Source organism: Lathyrus oleraceus, chromosome 5 (assembly GCF_024323335.1).
Source record: "Lathyrus oleraceus cultivar Zhongwan6 chromosome 5, CAAS_Psat_ZW6_1.0, whole genome shotgun sequence".
In the NCBI taxonomy this organism is placed as follows: Eukaryota; Viridiplantae; Streptophyta; class Magnoliopsida; order Fabales; family Fabaceae; genus Lathyrus; species Lathyrus oleraceus.
Window position 1 is genome coordinate 353,497,960 of NC_066583.1, and position 18,093 is coordinate 353,516,052.

At 33.4% G+C, this 18,093-nt stretch overlaps 2 protein-coding genes across 2 annotated transcripts; one reads left to right on the forward strand and one right to left on the reverse strand.

Annotated features, from left to right (window-relative positions):
• Positions 1-3,912: 3,912 nt before the first annotated feature.
• LOC127084627 (histone H4) lies at positions 3,913-4,447 on the reverse strand. Its single transcript, XM_051025116.1, has one exon. It carries the CDS (start codon positions 4,369-4,371, stop codon positions 4,060-4,062), a length of 312 nt encoding a protein of 103 aa, XP_050881073.1. The 5' UTR covers positions 4,372-4,447; the 3' UTR covers positions 3,913-4,059.
• Positions 4,448-15,045: 10,598 nt separating this feature from the next.
• On the forward strand, positions 15,046-15,868 carry LOC127080645 (uncharacterized). The gene is made up of 3 exons (XM_051020955.1): positions 15,046-15,070; positions 15,178-15,528; positions 15,612-15,868. Exons 1-3 carry the CDS (start codon positions 15,046-15,048, stop codon positions 15,866-15,868), a joined length of 633 nt encoding a protein of 210 aa, XP_050876912.1.
• Positions 15,869-18,093: the final 2,225 nt, after the last annotated feature.

Genomic DNA, 18,093 nt, shown 5'->3' on the forward strand with positions numbered 1-18,093 from the left:
CCACTTTTAGGAAGAACCTCCATGTTGTAAAAAGACATAAACACCAAAATGGTGGGAGGGGCCCTCAAGCTATAACAGATTATCTGAAAAGCCATTAACATGCCTCATATGTTGGGAGTAATATGGGAGAGGCGGTGTTAATGATCGTCAAAAAATTAGCCTCAAAGGGAGTAAAGGGGATTAGAACCCATAACTCATGGATAACAGGTAAATAAAAATAAAAGTAGGGAACATGGGCCTCGTCGACGATATTCATGTTGGCCCTCTTTGTTCCTAAACAAGGCTCAAGGACCATGTCCTCTCCATACCCCGTACTCAAAAATATAATGCCCCATGAAACCTGCTTATCATGTTAGAGCTAGAATATAGAGGCGATATGTCGCGAAGATGAACACATTTGGTGTTAGTTCTAGCCATTAACTCCATGTGAGAAGAAGAGGGAAAAAGGGGACAAGAATAGCAGCGTCTATGCCCTAGGAAAATGAGTGAATGCCACCACCTTTCCTTTTTATTCCTTTAGAGCTTTATCCTGAACTAGTGTATTTTTTTCTAGGGAAGTAAAAAGGGAAAATCTTAACAAAAAAGAAAAAAGGATATCAAACAATGAACCAACTTTTTTGTAGAAGTTCAAATGTGCAAGTAATGTGTCCACTCAAGGGAGTAACTACCGTGAGGAGTGGAAATGTTCATACACCTAGAGGACATGTGTAAGAAAAAGGAATTAATTTTGGTTTTCCAGGAAAATCATCATTAGATGCATTAAATGTTACTCATGGCCTCTTCACTAAGCCCTCAAGCTTTCATAATTGACTAACATTTTGACGTCTGTAAATCAATCAAGTGAAACTCGATGTCTTCCACTAATGTTTGATTACCCGAAAACATCTGGTAAGAATTCATAACGACCCTCCCAATAGAGGGGGAGAGTTTGTTCCCACATGCTCCCGTCCATAAACTAAGGGCTCGCCTCCCATTAAAAAGGTCACATTCAATTGAGGGACTCTCCCAAACCTAAGGGACTCGCCTCCCAATATAAAGTATTCCTTCAACTGAGGGACTCACCCCAATCTTAGGGACTCGCCTCCCATTTAATGGGGGCGCTTTACAAAATATTGAACCTACCTCTTATTGAAAGTCTCGCCCTAGACTGTGGGACGTAAACTGAAAGAAATCTTAAAACGCTTTTCCTTTTTACAAGTCTTTGTGCTTGAGGGATTGTGTAGTGTTATATTTTTTAGAGCCCTAAATAAGGGTGGCGTAAGAGTTTACATCCCATAAGGTGACACATATGTGTTATCTTTGTATAGTAAGGGGACTCGCCCTCCTGATAAGACACGTGCACAATGCCATTATTCTTCCACAAGATATACAGACTGAGTCGTACCACGACTTCCTGAAGAATGGGTAGTCAACAACCTCTCCTAGTCAAAAGAGAGTGGTTACCACCTCTTAGGATTTTCTAAGTCTTATGCCACAGGGTCTTTATAAATACTTATCCCCTAACGGGAGAGAAGAACATATTATAACTTACACTAGTCATTCATACCCTAAGCACAACATTTACTTACATAGTGAGTTGGCTCTCTAAACCCAACATAACCATTGTAACACTACCATACATGGCCCCTCTCTGTCGCGGGCAAGCTCTAACCATTCTAAAATTTTATAAACTGACTAAAGCCTCTAGGTATCCCCTACCGTTGTAGAAATATCATGCACGCCTATACTTTTTGACCAGCACATAAATCTTCGTCCTCTTCTTGTACGAAAATTGCAAAAGTCAAACCCTTTTTCGGAATTCTTCTTCTTTTTCCAATTAATTATTTATTTTTGGTTGCATCTTACCCATAATTGGTTTTCTTTGATTTCAGAAACGATAAAATTTGTTGTAACAATCAAAGGTATAGATTTGTGTGGGAAACACATGTTCCCTGCAAATTCATTGTGCGACATACCCATTTTAGGTATGACCAATTTTGCTTCAAACCCAACAGAGCAATGAATGCAAGACTCATATACAACTTCATCAGAGTATTATATCTAACTCATATGTTCCATGGGTTATAATACAACATCCATTAGAAAAGTGACCAAAACAACTACAAGTTGCAACAAACAAAAAAGAAAAATATTGATAAATCTTAATTTTCCTTCCATATCAATTCCAAATTTGAAGAGGGATACAATAGTTATAAGAGCAATGGCAAACGTTGGCAACATAAATGCAATCTACAAAGTTGTAGTGAGGACTCTGTACAGTATAAAAGTGAAAGTTAAACCTTAAATTTTAAGATTTAATTCAGATATTAGCAACTCTTACCTTCAATGTTAGTTTCATTCCAACTCAAAAGTTACATGGAAAATACAGATTTAGAAACCTAACATGGACAAAAGGAAAGTACTTTGTGAGAATACTGATAGTTGTGAGGACCATACAATTAGTATTAGAAACAAACTACCACAAATTAGACTGTGGATCTTAAGATGCTTTGGTTAAGGTAGATGATATTTATGATTTATGGTCAAATCTTAAAGTAACTTATTGGTTTTTTGGAATTTTAATTTTTCAAGGTTTTGGATGATGATGGTGATGAAGATGAAGAAGTGGGAAGAATCTGAAGATAGGTAAAAAAAATTATGTATCGATGGTGTACCGTTATATTTAATAAATTTTCAAGATTCAAAAGTGTAAAATTCATTAAAACGATCAAATAGTTAAAATAAATAAAATAGTAAAGTCTATCGTGAACACTCATCAACATTGTCTCACCTAAATAGTTTATCAATTTTTAATTACATATCTTGATTCAGATTTATACCAATAATCTTAATATCACACCGAATTACCAAAACTTAATATTTTTTTATCATAAATTGGCGCAAAAGACCAAATAGGATAACGAAAGTGGAGTTAAGGAACTAATTTGTAATGTTTTTCTTAGTTAAAGTATTTATGAAAATATTAAATTAAATTAAGGAACTAAAACATGTATCATGTATTATGCCTACAATGAAATCTTAAATTAAATTGTTTTAATAAAAAATACATTAAGCATATAAATTACTACAGTTAGGTTTTATAATATAAATTATATAAAAAAAGTTTCAAAAAATAACTAACATTGGATCCAATTGGCTCCCCATCTAAACATCTATCAAACCATTCCAATTGGATTGGCACCTATAATATGCATATGGTGCATCCAACCGACCTTAAGTATCCTATGTATTTATGGAGCATGCGTCAACAAGCCTTAAGTATCCTATGTATTTACACTAAATGGATAAATTGGTTTTAAATTTTCTTAAATTTCTGGGTAATGCTAACTTGTATTCACTATATCATAAGATAAAAAATTAAAAAAAGTAATTTTATATTGAATTTGTAAATTAATTTTAATAAAAGTATAAAATTAATTTTGTAATCGCTTTTTTCAATATAAATTTTCTAAAAGTGGATGTCTTATCTCGTAACCATAAGGCATTATTCAAATTTCTAAACAAAGAATAAAATATTCATCTTACTTTCTACTGGTTTTCTTCTCTCATTCATTCCTTCAACGTTGCTTCATTATAAATTCCCAACTACTTATTTGAATAAATTCATTACCGGTTACAAATTCAAAGATGTCAGATATCCAGTATCTCACATGTCCATGTGGACTAATGTCTTGCTGAATAGTTGTGTTTTGTTTTAATATGCATTTTTTCTAAAGGCAGACTCAATCAATTCTTTGACAAGAAATGAAATTTTCCAGTTTTGTTTAGAAAACAGAATTTGGATGGCCTGGGTAGGCGGTAGAATTTAGCTACCAAATGCAATTAGCATTCTCAGACAAGGCACAAACCTTTTCCTAGTTCTACAAACTGCAAAAGAACTTATCCAAACAAAAAAGAAAACAAGACTCATAATTCACCAGAAAATATTTTCATTAGATTTCAACCTTGTTAATCTTACAAAGTAACAGAACTATCAAACAACCCTACTAAGCATTATAAAGATCTATCACATGTTCCAATTATACAGTGAAATCAGAACAACATCCAAAGAATGAGTCTTCAACCTCCGAATCCGTAGAGGGTTCTTCCTTGTCTCTTGAGAGCATAAACAACATCCATGGCTGTAACAGTCTTCCTCCTGGCATGCTCGGTGTATGTAACAGCATCACGGATCACGTTTTCCAAAAAGATCTTGAGAACTCCTCTGGTTTCCTCATAGATCAAACCACTGATTCTCTTCACACCTCCTCTTCTCGCCAATCTACGAATAGCTGGCTTTGTGATGCCTTGGATGTTATCACGGAGAACCTTCCTGTGCCTCTTTGCACCTCCCTTTCCGAGTCCCTTACCACCCTTTCCACGGCCTGACATTTTCGCGAGAAAATTCGAAAATCTAGAATACACGAATTGAAATTCAAATTTTGAGTGTGAAGAGAAATGGAAGAGATTGGGATATTTATATATTAGAGATTCAGAGCGGGAAATGGAGATGGCAACTGAGTTTTGAAATTTGTTCTGAATCGTCGGATTTAAACTAATCGACGGCTTAGAAACCTGATCCGTGCGTAGCTACGAAAACACGCGTGACCGTTGATAGAAATATTTTGACGGTAAGATTGTGTATCATATCACAAGTGCGGATCAGTACCTTCCTGTGATGCTTTCACTTTGTAAATTATTTAAAACTACAGTATACGGTAATGTGCGGGTTCCTTTTTGGGTAGGTTAGTTCAACGTTTCTAACATGATTTAATAAGAAGTTTACTATTGAATAATACTATAATATTTTGATTTTAAGCATTGCTAAATATTAGCAAAGACTTTTATACGAAAGGTAAGAATATTAACGTGAACCGTTTTTAAAATAAAACTAAAAATTGTTTGGTTTGCCCACAAAAATCATGGGCGGGTGTTTTTGTTTGTTTATACTATGAAACTTCTAAATTTTAAGTTGGGGATAGAATCTTCAAAGGATTTATATAGGTGACTATTCATCATCTTATAAATCGATTTTGTAAAAATGAGTTATGAATAATTCTAATATGATAATAGAATCTATCGATCGAATTATGGGTCGTCTACCATTTAAATTTACGCATCAAGTCTAAAAGAGTGTTGGCGTGAGGGGTTGCATTGGAAAAATATCAAATCTCACATTGGTTATATTTCCATAAAAATAATTTATTTTTTCAGTTATATTTAATAACTGAGATATTAGATTACCATATTTTACTATAATAACACTCGTTAATCAAATTTTAACTTAAACTTAACTTAACTTATGTGTAGTCGTTTCAAAGTCTTACGCATCATTCTTTGGGATAGATTGCAAGATAGTAAAAATCTTTAATGTCCTTCAGTATAATATTTATTCTGCCCTTACAATCTATCTCACATAATGATGTTAATGTTGTTGTTGTATTTTTGCAATAACCTTCATATGTTGTCAATCAAAGAAAACATTGAGAAATTTATTGATTTCCTCGGTTGACAATATTGAAAAATTTATTCATAAACACAAACATTCATTTCTCTTTCATGTTCTCTTTCATGTGAAAGCATTTGTCATTAAAATATTTGTTCAAGATAATGAAATCTCTCTGGAATGAATTGCAAGTACAGAAAAAAATTCTCATAGTTGAATCAGATAACTTATCAGCAATTTGAAAAGATAGGTTGTTCTCTAAGAATTCATTATCAAACTCATGATTTGTTTAAACAATTTATTTTAATATTCTGTGCAAATATTGTAAATATAAAAAACAATAACTTTTTCCCTCAGTTTTTAACAGAAATCGAGATGTATGTGGCGTTTGGATTGAAATATATTTTATTATTTTTTATTTAAAAAGAAACATATTGTGTCTCGGTTTTGAGAAATAATCGAGGTGAAATATAAGTGTGTTTATTCAGTTTCTTCACCGTTCTTAAACAAATATTTGTCGTTCATTTAATGAGTATCACGCTCAAGACATTATCATTAGTGATCCTCGTGAAACCTAAAACTTTCATTATAAAAACATTTTGAATATTAAAAATTAATAATGAAATATTTGACATGAAAACTTTGAAACTTAAAAAGGCGGGGATGGGTTCTCATTATTTTGTTGGGAAAAGTTCTCAAAGATGAATTATAAGAGTAAAAAATTATTTTGGTTCAAGGTTTGTGTTCTTAAATAATCATATAACTGAGTATTTAACTTATTTATCTAACTTTTTTTATTTTATATCAAGATCAATGAAACGTGGATCCCTAATATTTGCTCTTCTCCAAGATATTCAATATTTGTTCTTTACTGATAGTGATAACGATGAATCTAGGGGTGACAAAACGGGTTCAGCCCGCTGTGCATGTCCATTTTGCCTGCACTTTAGTACGGGCAGGCCAGGGGTTTAGACCCTCGCCCTCTAATGTGTATGCCCCACCGTCTTTTTTTCGCAGACTTTTACGAGCACAAACATTTATGTAATGTTTTGTATTTTAGGCTTAAAAGGTGCAGTGTCTGCGGGATTTCCCTGCTCCGCCCTCACTTTTTTTGTGGGGTGGACCTAGGTTTCAGATTTGCATCCTCAACTATGTTTGCCCCGTCTCACCCCGTATTTTTGGGGCTTTTATGGGGCGAGCATGCCCGTTTGCCACCCCTAGATGAATCGGATATAACATGTTTACTTTAATATTATGTGTAAACAATGTAATGAGTATTATATATATATATATATATATATATATATATATATATATATATATATATATATATATATATATATATATATATATATATAATATATATATATATATATATATATATATATATATATATTATATATATATATATATATATATATATATATATATATATATATATATATATATATATATATATATATATATATATATTCCCTCGGTTTTGTTATTAAACCGAGAGGTGTATATTGTTAGTTTGAAAAATATAAAAAAATTGTTGTTGGGGCTCGAACTCATGAGCATTCCAACTAACCTCTCTGTTATTCTTAAACCGAGCGGTAAAGTGGAAGCTTTTCATGACGTGCTTCGTTACCTCACCTCTTTAACCGATTTTTTTTTTGTAGTGGTGATACTTATTTTGTTACCTCTTGTAAGTGGTTTAACTTTGTTTAAATAAGTAGTTAAGGTTTACTTTTTGCTTGATATTTTCCTTTGACCTAATCTATGACTAATGGAAAGTTAGTGTTGACATAGAGGGTGTGAAACCCTCGTTTCATAAGCTAATTATACGTTTGGAATTAAGGTTTTATAGTCCGCTTGATTATTGTTGTTATTGAAATTGAATTGTGGGGGTCTAGTGTATGTCTCAACTAACATTATATGGTCTATCAAAGAAGATGGTTCATAAAGTGATTGGTGGATCTATCCATATATATGTTAAGGTTAACTTTGGATAGGTAAATTTTGGAGTGTTTTGGCCAAGCATTTGAAAGGGTTTCTAGTGCAGACAAGGAAGATATAGTAATTGGTTACTTGTTCACAACAATTATTGGATATTTATGACATGAACAAGACTTTGAAGATCTTTACGCACTCACATTCAATACTAGATATACCTAGAGAGTGTCTTGACATCAAGCTGGTTGGGAAATCAACAGTTGAGCACCATTCATTAGTTATTCATACACAACAAAAACCAAGTGAGGTCCAAAGAAGGAGCACTTATGGTACTCTTCTCACTACTACAAAAATTATATACAACAGCGTCCGTCTTACGACGGTCCTTTGAAGAACCGTGGTGACATTTCTAAACTCAGACGCCAATATTTTATTTTATTTTTAATTTAAAATTATTAAAATATTACCACGGTTAGTGAGACCAACCGTGGTGATATAATAAATCTTTCATAAGTTCGAATCTCAGCGCTAGCAAATAATTTATTTCTTTAACATTTTAGTCGCGCCTTTCTTTTTATTTATTTTTAAATAAAAAATAAATGTGATATCATAAATGTTGTTTAAATCAACCGTTTTGATAGATTTTTCATTTTTTTAACATGTTTAAAAGGTTAAAAACTAGTGTTTCTTTATAAATTGTCATTAAGTAAATTATATATCACCACGATTGTGGTAAGTGACTGTGGTGGTATCCCTTATTCCTTTTCAAGTAACAGATTGTTACACTTGGATTTTCGGTGACTAGAAAGTTAACGAAGAATGTGAATGAAAAGACGTTTATTGAATGAAATTAATGAAGTATCTTTAAGAGAAGAAATAATGGTGAGTCGTTAACAGGCCAACGATGAAGGCTCGATCGAGCCATCGACATAGTGAGATATGGTTTGGAGGACTCTCATGGGAAAATCCCACGACCCAGGTTGTTTGATAAACATGTTCAGAATCCCAAGAAAGACAATCGACGGGAGCCCTCATTCCACCAAAAAAGGACCAGTCGACTAAACAACATGGTATAAAAGACTTAGTAATTTTATAAGTCTCAGAGCTTTGATAGGCATCGTCGACAGCACGTTGGAGCAGCTATCATCGAGAGATAGTGGCGAATTGGAGGAAGTGGGAAAGCAGTTACCACTCAACATGGGTTACAAGCAGATAACATCTTGGAAGACATGTAAGCGCACTAGTGGGAACCAGAAGGACCGAACATGGAGCAAATGCAACAAATCCCCTAGTGATCATAATCGTCGTTGACGATTATCTTGTAAATAGAATAAATAGAAGACTCATACATGGGATCAGGGGTGGCAAAATTTTATACATACTTTCATATCTTTGGAGTACCCGAGTCAAATAGTGAAACAATTGAGCGAGAAACATGTATGTTTCTGCATCCACCCTTTTTTCTTAGTCTTTTTGTCTCCTTAAATGGAACATATATTTTTTCCTTTGTTGTGTTTAATGTTAATTACTGCATTTTATCTTACCATTTATCACAACTTGACTTCATTTAAAGTCTTTCGTTGCGTTGTATTCAATTCACACGCATGTGTGTTCACATTAATTATTTGCATAAATTACTTTTGAGATTTTTCGAGTTAATCTCACAGACTCTCAAAATCGTGATTGTTTACCAAATACACCAGTAAATAAATTGGCACACCCAGTGGGACCCTTTTGTGTAAATACTTTTGCAGAAAAGTAGTGTCTTACACTTTTTTTTTGTGTATTCCATTTTGGTGGTCTTCTATGTTGTATGCATTTGAGGAGTGGTAAGCGTCTTTCTGGTATGTCACGAAAAAACCAAGCCTATTCCCAAAGTAATAATCGAAATCCAGGAGGACAACCAATGGTTACTAGTGTCGGCAATTTTGTGGCTCCAACCTCGGTCGAGGAGATGCCCATTGTCATAAGCCAAGAAATGGTGTGTTTTATACCGCCATATGTGGGGATTTCATCACCATAAGTATCAACTGCACCAACTTTCATTAGGGAAATATGAAATCCAAGAGACCAAATGCCTTCTTATTTAGGCTTTTCAATTCCTCAAAAGGAACAACCGTATGCCGACTGCAATGATGGCAAGCCTGCACCCTAGTACGTCAATATATTCAGAGAGCGTGATGGCAATATCATCTCCCTTTAACCCATATTTGGCTTCAACGTCCACCATGGGTAACTTTGACCAATTAGTACAACCACAGGGAGGAATGGTGCATTTTCCTCCGCATGATGCTTCGTCTTTAACCGATAACTCTCTCTAAGTTATGAGACACTTAATGGATGAAAGCAACCATGATATGATTCACACTATTACACAACAGATAGGCAACGTGTTTACCTCACTTCTAGAAAAAACGACTCAGAGTTATCAACAACTAACCCACCAAATGGGTAGAATTGCTTATTTTTTAGGAGCACCACCACTACCACCAACTCTAGTGCCTAACATTCTCCATGGGGTTAATCCTCCAAAAAATAGGGTTTTCAAAAACGATCAAAGGTCGGAAGGCTTTGACATGGTCCTAGTGTAGCGCAATCAAGTTGTCGACCAAGTTTTGAGAAAATCCCGACAAAACAATATAAGGGTACATGATAATATCACCAACGTCGCCGAACGTGTTTTGGTCTAGAATGGCCTTAACGTAGGCCTCCATATGCCAAACTATATATCCCTGTTGTCTGAGTATGTAAGGCAAGTTGAGTTTCCTAGGGGTTGGAAAGTCCCAAAATTCACCAAGTTCGCTAGCAACACTAGTGAGTCCACCGTCGAACACGTCGCCCGGTACCAAACCGAGGTTGGTGATTTAGCCAACAATTAGAGCTTGAAAATCAAGTATTTTCCAAACTCATTGATGAAGAATGATTTCATATGGTTCACCACCTTTCCCCCAATGAAATTTAATGTATTATTTTCAATCAAGGTAGAGATTGTTGGGGTTGGTTGAAAATATACATGTTGAAGAAGTCACACATCGCTTAGTTTTGTGAATGAAGAGAGAGTCCAAAGCTATATATAGGATACAAGTTCTTTGAAGTCCCACATCACTTAGTTTTGTGAAGGAAGAGAAAATCCAAAGGCTATATATAAATTTTAAGTTCTTCATTCCAAGATGCACCAGTCGAAAGTACTTTAAGCTTGTATCTGATTTTCTTTGTTCTCTTATACTCTTGCATTAAAGTATTGTAAGATGTAGATAAATATTTGTCTTAGAGGGTGTGGGTGTACTAAGGGTCTGGGTAGTTGAGGGTATATTATGTTTTGTAACAATTTTCATATAGTGTTATTCTCTGGTTATCATTTGACAATGGTCGTAGTTTTTTCTCCGGTTTTGGAGTTTCCACGTTATGCTCTTGTGTTGTAATTGTATTCCTCTTTTTTCTATATGTTTTGTTTGTTTTTTTCCCTAACATATTGATGTTATTCCATTTCTTTCTTCTTGATTATCATTGTAAAACTACTATGAGTAAGAGTATCTATGTAACTTAATATGATATAATCAACCCAATTGCAAGACTTTCATCATTAAAAAATACCCTATGTTGAGAGAGCAACACAATACTTCAAATGTAAAATTACATGGTGAAAGATTAATTAGGAAACTCGTCACTAGGGAATGAATAGTATGAAAAACTAGTAACATTGTTCTAGCTTTTTTTGTTTTCCCCGGAATCTATGGTGATAATAATACAAATACTATTTTCATATACCCATAGACCTAGATTTTTCACAAATTTATCGTTTACATCAAAGTACGACTTTCACATAAAGCAGTCCCTTAATAATTGTACACACCGGATCTTGCGCAAATCTCTTTTTTTTTTATAAATGAAATTATAATTTAGGGTCAACCTAAATCATTCATATCAATAAAATTGGAGCCCTTTTTGAATTTTATTTTTGTTTCTAGACAATAAAAACTCCATCCACAAGAAAAATGAAGACCATATAAATCATATATCAATAAAAAAATCCTAGCCTTTTATGAACAGATTAAGAATTAAACAAATAAAACATCTAGAGCTCACAACTCTCCAAACCAAGTTACATGAATAATACAATTTTTTTTATCAAATACAAGAATATGAAAATAAATTAGTTCAAATAACTCAAAATAGTCACCAAACAGAATCACCAAAATATAATTGTAGAATACAACTACAAATAAACATAGATTGAATCGAAGAGACACAACTATGTAAGGATTTTTGTTACCTTAGCATAAGTGAAATCAAATCATTTGAATCCTTATATGCACAGAAAAAATTAGCCATGAAAGAACAAGTAAAGAATGATAATATAAAACTAGGGTTCCAAGACAATTGAATTGGTTTCAATTAAAGTAGAGGATAAATCTCAAATCTCCCTAATTGTTGGAATGGGTTAAGAACTGAAATATATTGAAACCAAATGATGAAGAAGAAAGAGTTGTAACAGAGAAGAAGAAAGAGAAGAAGAAAGAGTATCTAAGCATTTGTTACCAAAAATGTTAATCCACACTCCCTATAAAAAACAAAGATAATAAATGTTTAACCTTAAAACTATTTTCCATTTTAAACATTAAAACAAGTATCACTCAATTTAGTACATCTAAAATGAATTGGAAGTTGTTATCAAATGATGCCTAAAAAAGGTTTTTCTACAAAGCTTCTTTACCATATACAACTAGCACATAAATATCTTTGGAAACTTATGAGCCTTGCTAGTGGAAGGTGGTTTGAATTCTAGCTCAAATACACATATTAATCAAATAAAATATTTAAATCTCATCTATTATAAAACACATTGAAACTCAATTATATAATAAACCAACCAAAATAGAATCCCAAGAATTTTTTTCAATTATTTGTCATATATCAATAGAAGAAAACAAATTCACTATAAATATCACAAACCTAAAATAATGAATTTCATCAACTTAATGTACTTATAAACCATCAATATTTTCGTGTAAAAAACATCAATATTTTAGGGGAAATTGCCAAAATCAGCATTATAGCATATAAACAGACATACAAATAGTGTTGGTGACGAAAGGGTCAAACAATCAATATGCACAAGAAATCAGTATGTTAACTTTCTATTAGTAAATTTAATTTATTAAATAGTTTCGATTTGATAGTTTCTCTATTTGACCAATTCATCTACAAGAAAGAATGACACAAAAAAGAAACCCTAATAAGTTTCAATTTGGGAAGAGAAAGATAGGAGAAAACTAACATTTCTAGTGGTGAAGAAGAAAACGAAGGACGAAAAAAGAGTATGATTAGTGAACAATGAGATGAATGAGAGCGGTATACGCTTGGATAACTTAAGGCAACTGTGGAGTTGAATAACAAGGCACAATATGACTCATATGAACAAAAGTATCTTCTCTTTTGTTTTTAAAGTTATATACAAAAACTAGTCGTACACCCATGATTTTTATACCATATCCTATTTTGTAGTAATTTTAATTAGATATTGAATATTTACTTTATTTTAAAAATTTAATAAAAGTAATAGAAATAAAAACGTGATTAATGGGGTGGTTTTTTTCTCCATATGTTATGGGTTGGTTTTAACAATAATAATTAATTAATTATTGAATTAGTGAGTTAACTTTGAATGAGTAGTTTATTTTTTGTGTCTTATTTTTTGTGAATTAATTATTATGATATAATTCAAGTTGTAGCACAAGCCCAAGTTATTTAAGGTTAGGGTTTGTTATATTAGTTACTTAGAGTACAAGTAACTTTGTATCTAAATACATGCATATTGTAATTTAGTTTTTACGGCTTTCATAACATTCAATAATAACAATCTTTATGAAGAAGAAGGGCGATCCAAAACGCAGCGGAAATTAAAATTTTCTCCTTTAGTGATCCTTACGAATGGGCATGATTAGTGATAGAATAGTTACCTCTTGTGACGATTGAAACCTTTGATGCAAATCTACGAAGCGATCACGAACGTTGAACGATGACAACGCTTATACTCAGTCCACACGAACGGATTCCTTCAATCTCAGTGCTAGCTGCTATGAATGAAGGCTTTGAGTGAGAGAGAGAGAGAGAGAGAGAGAGAGAGAAAGAGAAAACGAAAATGCAACCGCAATGAATGCTTCTGCACAAGGGTTCTATTTATAAAACCACTTGTGTGGGCTTCAAGCTAAAAGCATACTTAAGTGTATGTGACCCATATCTTATAATATGCCAAAATCACTTAAGCACGTGGTACCTTACCATATTTCGTATTCTACTTAATTACACCATACCTTACGATGTTCTACAATTCACTTAAGTGCACTGTACCTTACGATGTTCCTTAGTTACTCTATCTCTCATCAATTTGTCCTTTGTGTGTGACCCTGTAGGTTTTCGCGGCATTGACAATTATATTAAATCACGTATTTAACATAATAAACAGTGAGCGGTATCTAGCAACACATCACTGCTACCCAAGACACGAAAATGTCATGTGATATGACAAATCCTTTTGTGATAATACTTATGCGTATAATTACCCTTTTACCCTTATGTCTATATTGAACACAAGGCATAGACTGTGTCATCCTTGTCCAGTTCAATATTGGGCCCATTATAATTTATCCTGTTATGCAGGATGGACAAATTCCATCTAGGTCACTCATGTCCCTCAGCATGCTTCGTGGAGTACCCATCAACTGTCTTTATGATTATCCAGTTACAGACAATGTTTGATCAGCAATAAAGCACTCGACTCTATATCTAGGGTCCATAGTGGTTTCAGGTCAAAGGGTGGGATACACCATTATCACCATGAGAATAACTTATGACACTTTGCATAACATTCTATATAGTATTCTCATAGTGGGTCAATCCAGTATAAATATTACTCTTAATATTCATACCTATGTTTAAGACTTGATAACTCCTTATCCATGATCCATGAGATGTGATCATAAGTCTATATACATAATAGTCTTTATGCTTTAATGTTATCCCACTTCACAATAAAGCTCAACTACAGATACTTTAAGAATATTATCCTTATGTTTAATGTGATCTCATGATCAAGTCACACTTGATACATTAAACGGACTAGCTATTCTAGGGACTTTATTAAACAAACATAATAAAGAAAAAGCCTTTTATTATTAATAAATAATTCGATACAAGTACCAAAAGTATTGGCCTCTAGGGATGTAGTTAGTTTCTTTATCATGTTTTCAAGAATCACACATCAGTGATCGTGTTTCTGGGGTCATGGGTTGTTAATCATGTTTGCTGCAAAAGTGAATGGTAACAATGGCATTCTGAGTTCTCTTCCAATTCTTGACATCAAGAATTGGATCAAATGGAGAAAACAAATGCAATATTTATTTGGCTTTCATGAAACTATATAAGTGGTTACTAATGACATTCCTGAGCTTGGTGAGAATGCAACTGATGCTCAGAGAGTCACGAACAAGGAGGCCAAGAAGAAATACTGCAAGGTTACGTCATATATTCAATCATCGGTAAACGCATCAAACTTTGATCAGATTTCTCATGCTGATTCGACAAATGAGGCATGGGATATTCTTGTTAATAATTACGAATGAGGTGATAAGGTTAAAGTCGTCAAATTTTAGATGTTGCGAAGGCAATATGAATTACTACAGATGGGAGAAGAAGAAAAGATTGCAGGTTATGTCTCGAAGATGCAAAATCTTGTCCATCTCATGAAAGATTATGGTGAAACCCTATTATAGGAATTCATATGTTGACCTATCACTTTGATCACATTATTATAGGAATTCTAGAATCCAAAAATCTTGAAACTATGAAATTTGAAGATTTGGTTGGTTCGTTGGAGGCACCTGAGATGAGGATTGTCGAAAGGAAAGGTGTTCAAGATTTGATACAAGCTCCACAGGCTCAGACATGGAAGAAACATGGTGGTTCCAACAAGTTCAATGGCAAAGGAGACAAGAATCAAAACAAGAAGTCTTGGCCGAACCCTCAAAAGCATAAGGTCGATGATAGGGCTTCTGAATTCTCGAAAAGAGGAGAAGGAAACTCCTATCAGAAAGACAAAGAAGAGAAAAAAAAGGTGTGCGTTGCTATAAATGTGAAAAACGGGGTCACTTGGCCAAGAATTGTTGGTATAAGAAAGGTAAGAATGAAAGAGAAAACCTTGCACGCCAAGATTCATATGATTTTGAAGATATGGTAGTTATGGTTGCAGTTGCAGATGACCATGTCGACTCTAAAATTTGGTTCCTCGACACATGCTGCTCGAATCACATGACTGGTAGGAAAGTGTGGTTGGAAGATTTTGATGATTTGAAGAAGAACAATGTTAAACTTGCTGATAATAGCTCGTTGCAAGCAGAAGGTACTGGTGACATATATATTCAAAGGAGAAATGGAGCAAAAGATGTGATCAAAGATGTACTTTATGTACCTGTTGTCGCGGTGAAGAATCAGAGACCAAGCTATTGATTAGACTTGACTCATGAATCAAAATATCACCACTGAGCTTTAATGTATCCAAGGGAATGGGAAAAGATACAAAAATAGTCCAATATGTATATACAAATCTAGAAGATTAAACTTAAGCTAAGCAAAAAAGGGGGGAATGGGGAGTTATGAAGAGGGAAGGTATTAGCACCCCAATCATTTGTAGTACTCTACATGAACCTTTTAAATATATGTGTTTTCTTTAAAATTGTTTGCTATTTAATTGGGTAGATGAGAAAAAGAACATATTTTTATTGTTTGATGATTTGGAAAGACCTTGAGTCTTATGCCTACGTACCCGTGAAGGATCAAAACCTCGTAGTTCGGGTTCAAAAGTAAGAAGGGATTTGTTGGGGTTGATTTTATGAGAAAGAGACAAATTGTCATCTGAAGGAGAAAACTCACTTTTAAACCACCACAAACATATGGAAGATAGATCTTTGCATCAAATTGAAAGAAGGGCTCTCACTTGGATATAGAATCAACACGTATGCCACATACCTCTTCTAAATGGAAAAGAATCAATATCAATCTCAACAATGTTATGGGGTAGGAGATTTAAATATCAACTAGGGATGACTCATGTATAATCCTTTTATGAAAAGGTTTTAAATATGGAAAAGCCAAAGTGACAAAAGGGGTTGAATTAAGTTTGTGTTTTTTAGGTCTTATGAAAAGATCTTTGAATATGCTTAAGTGTTTTGAAGCATTTGATTAAGAAATAAAAGGGAAAACAATGACCTAAGTCAAAGTTTATTATGAAAGTTGTTATAATAAATAAGAGAGAGAGAGAGAGAGAGAGAGAGAGAGAGAGAGAGAGAATCCTAAGGTTTACATTGAGGGGAACCTAAGATTGTATCTAGAAGTTTTGGATTAAGGGGAAGCAAAGTTGTATAGGATGCAGATGAACACATACATGCAAAATGATAAGAATGTCCTGATTTCATTCCCTTGGATATAAACAATAACAAGGTTGGACATGCATTAACATTAAGGCGCAAAAATATTGCTAAATACAATGGCAATCACAAGGTGAATGAGGTATGGATGACAATATTGATCATGGTTTTTAGGCATTGAGATAAATATAAACAAGACATGACGAAGTTTCACATGACATCACAAGACACAACATATTGGCGGTGAAGACAAAATCATATTTGACATGGTAAAGGAATTCATTGGTACATGGTAAACACAACATGAATCAATTTAGGTCAAACATGCATCACATTATAAGTCTTCACAAAATAAACATTAAACTTGAATCAAAGTTCATGATAAGACCAAACTTAAGTGGAAAACTAATCACCTCTTAACCATTCATTCAAACATGTTTTCAGGGTGAATCAATTGATAAATTGTATGAAGATAATCAAGTTTAAACATGTTAAGGATAACAAACAACATTTAAAAGAGTGTGATTTAATCATACAAACTTTCAACATCAAGAACAAACAAGACATAAGCCAAAAGAATCAATTAGGAGCCTTAAAAAACACTTAAAAACACATGTTTTCCATCCACTCAAAAGTGGTGAAATAAATAATATTTTTTGGTATTTTTTGGTGCCATCATAAAATAGACATTTAACAAGTGAGAAAAAATAAACATTACACTACCCAGGTTCAAACCCACACCCAAAGACTTCACAAACCAATGTTTTACCATTGGGGCGCAATGCCAATTCATGTATTAAGTTACATAAATTAAAATATATATTAAAGTCACTTTTAAAATTTAAAAATGGCTCCAAACTTTATCTTCCTCATTCATCCCATAGTCCATCATTTCCACCATTTTCACTTAATGTCAAACTTCTAACTCTCTCAATTCTTAACGAAAGCAAAAGTTGTTAAGATCAAAATTGCTTAGAATTTCGTAAGGAATCTAATGGTACCCACCAATTTCATTTTTTTTCGTGAATATCCATAAATAAAACAAAATGCATATGAATCCTAAAAATTTAATTTAAAATTAAATTCCAAACATCACCGATTAAGACCAATGACCATAAGGGTTTTGTTCCTCACATCTTGGCAAGTGAAATGGTAACAAGAATGATGCAAAATGGTGCCTTAAATCATAAATTGCAGAAATGAATACATACCTCAAAAATGAAAATCGTGTTTTGAAATAGGGGTGTTCCAGATGTGATTTTATGATCTGAACAACTTCCTTACACCTCAAGGAAGGTGTTTGAATGT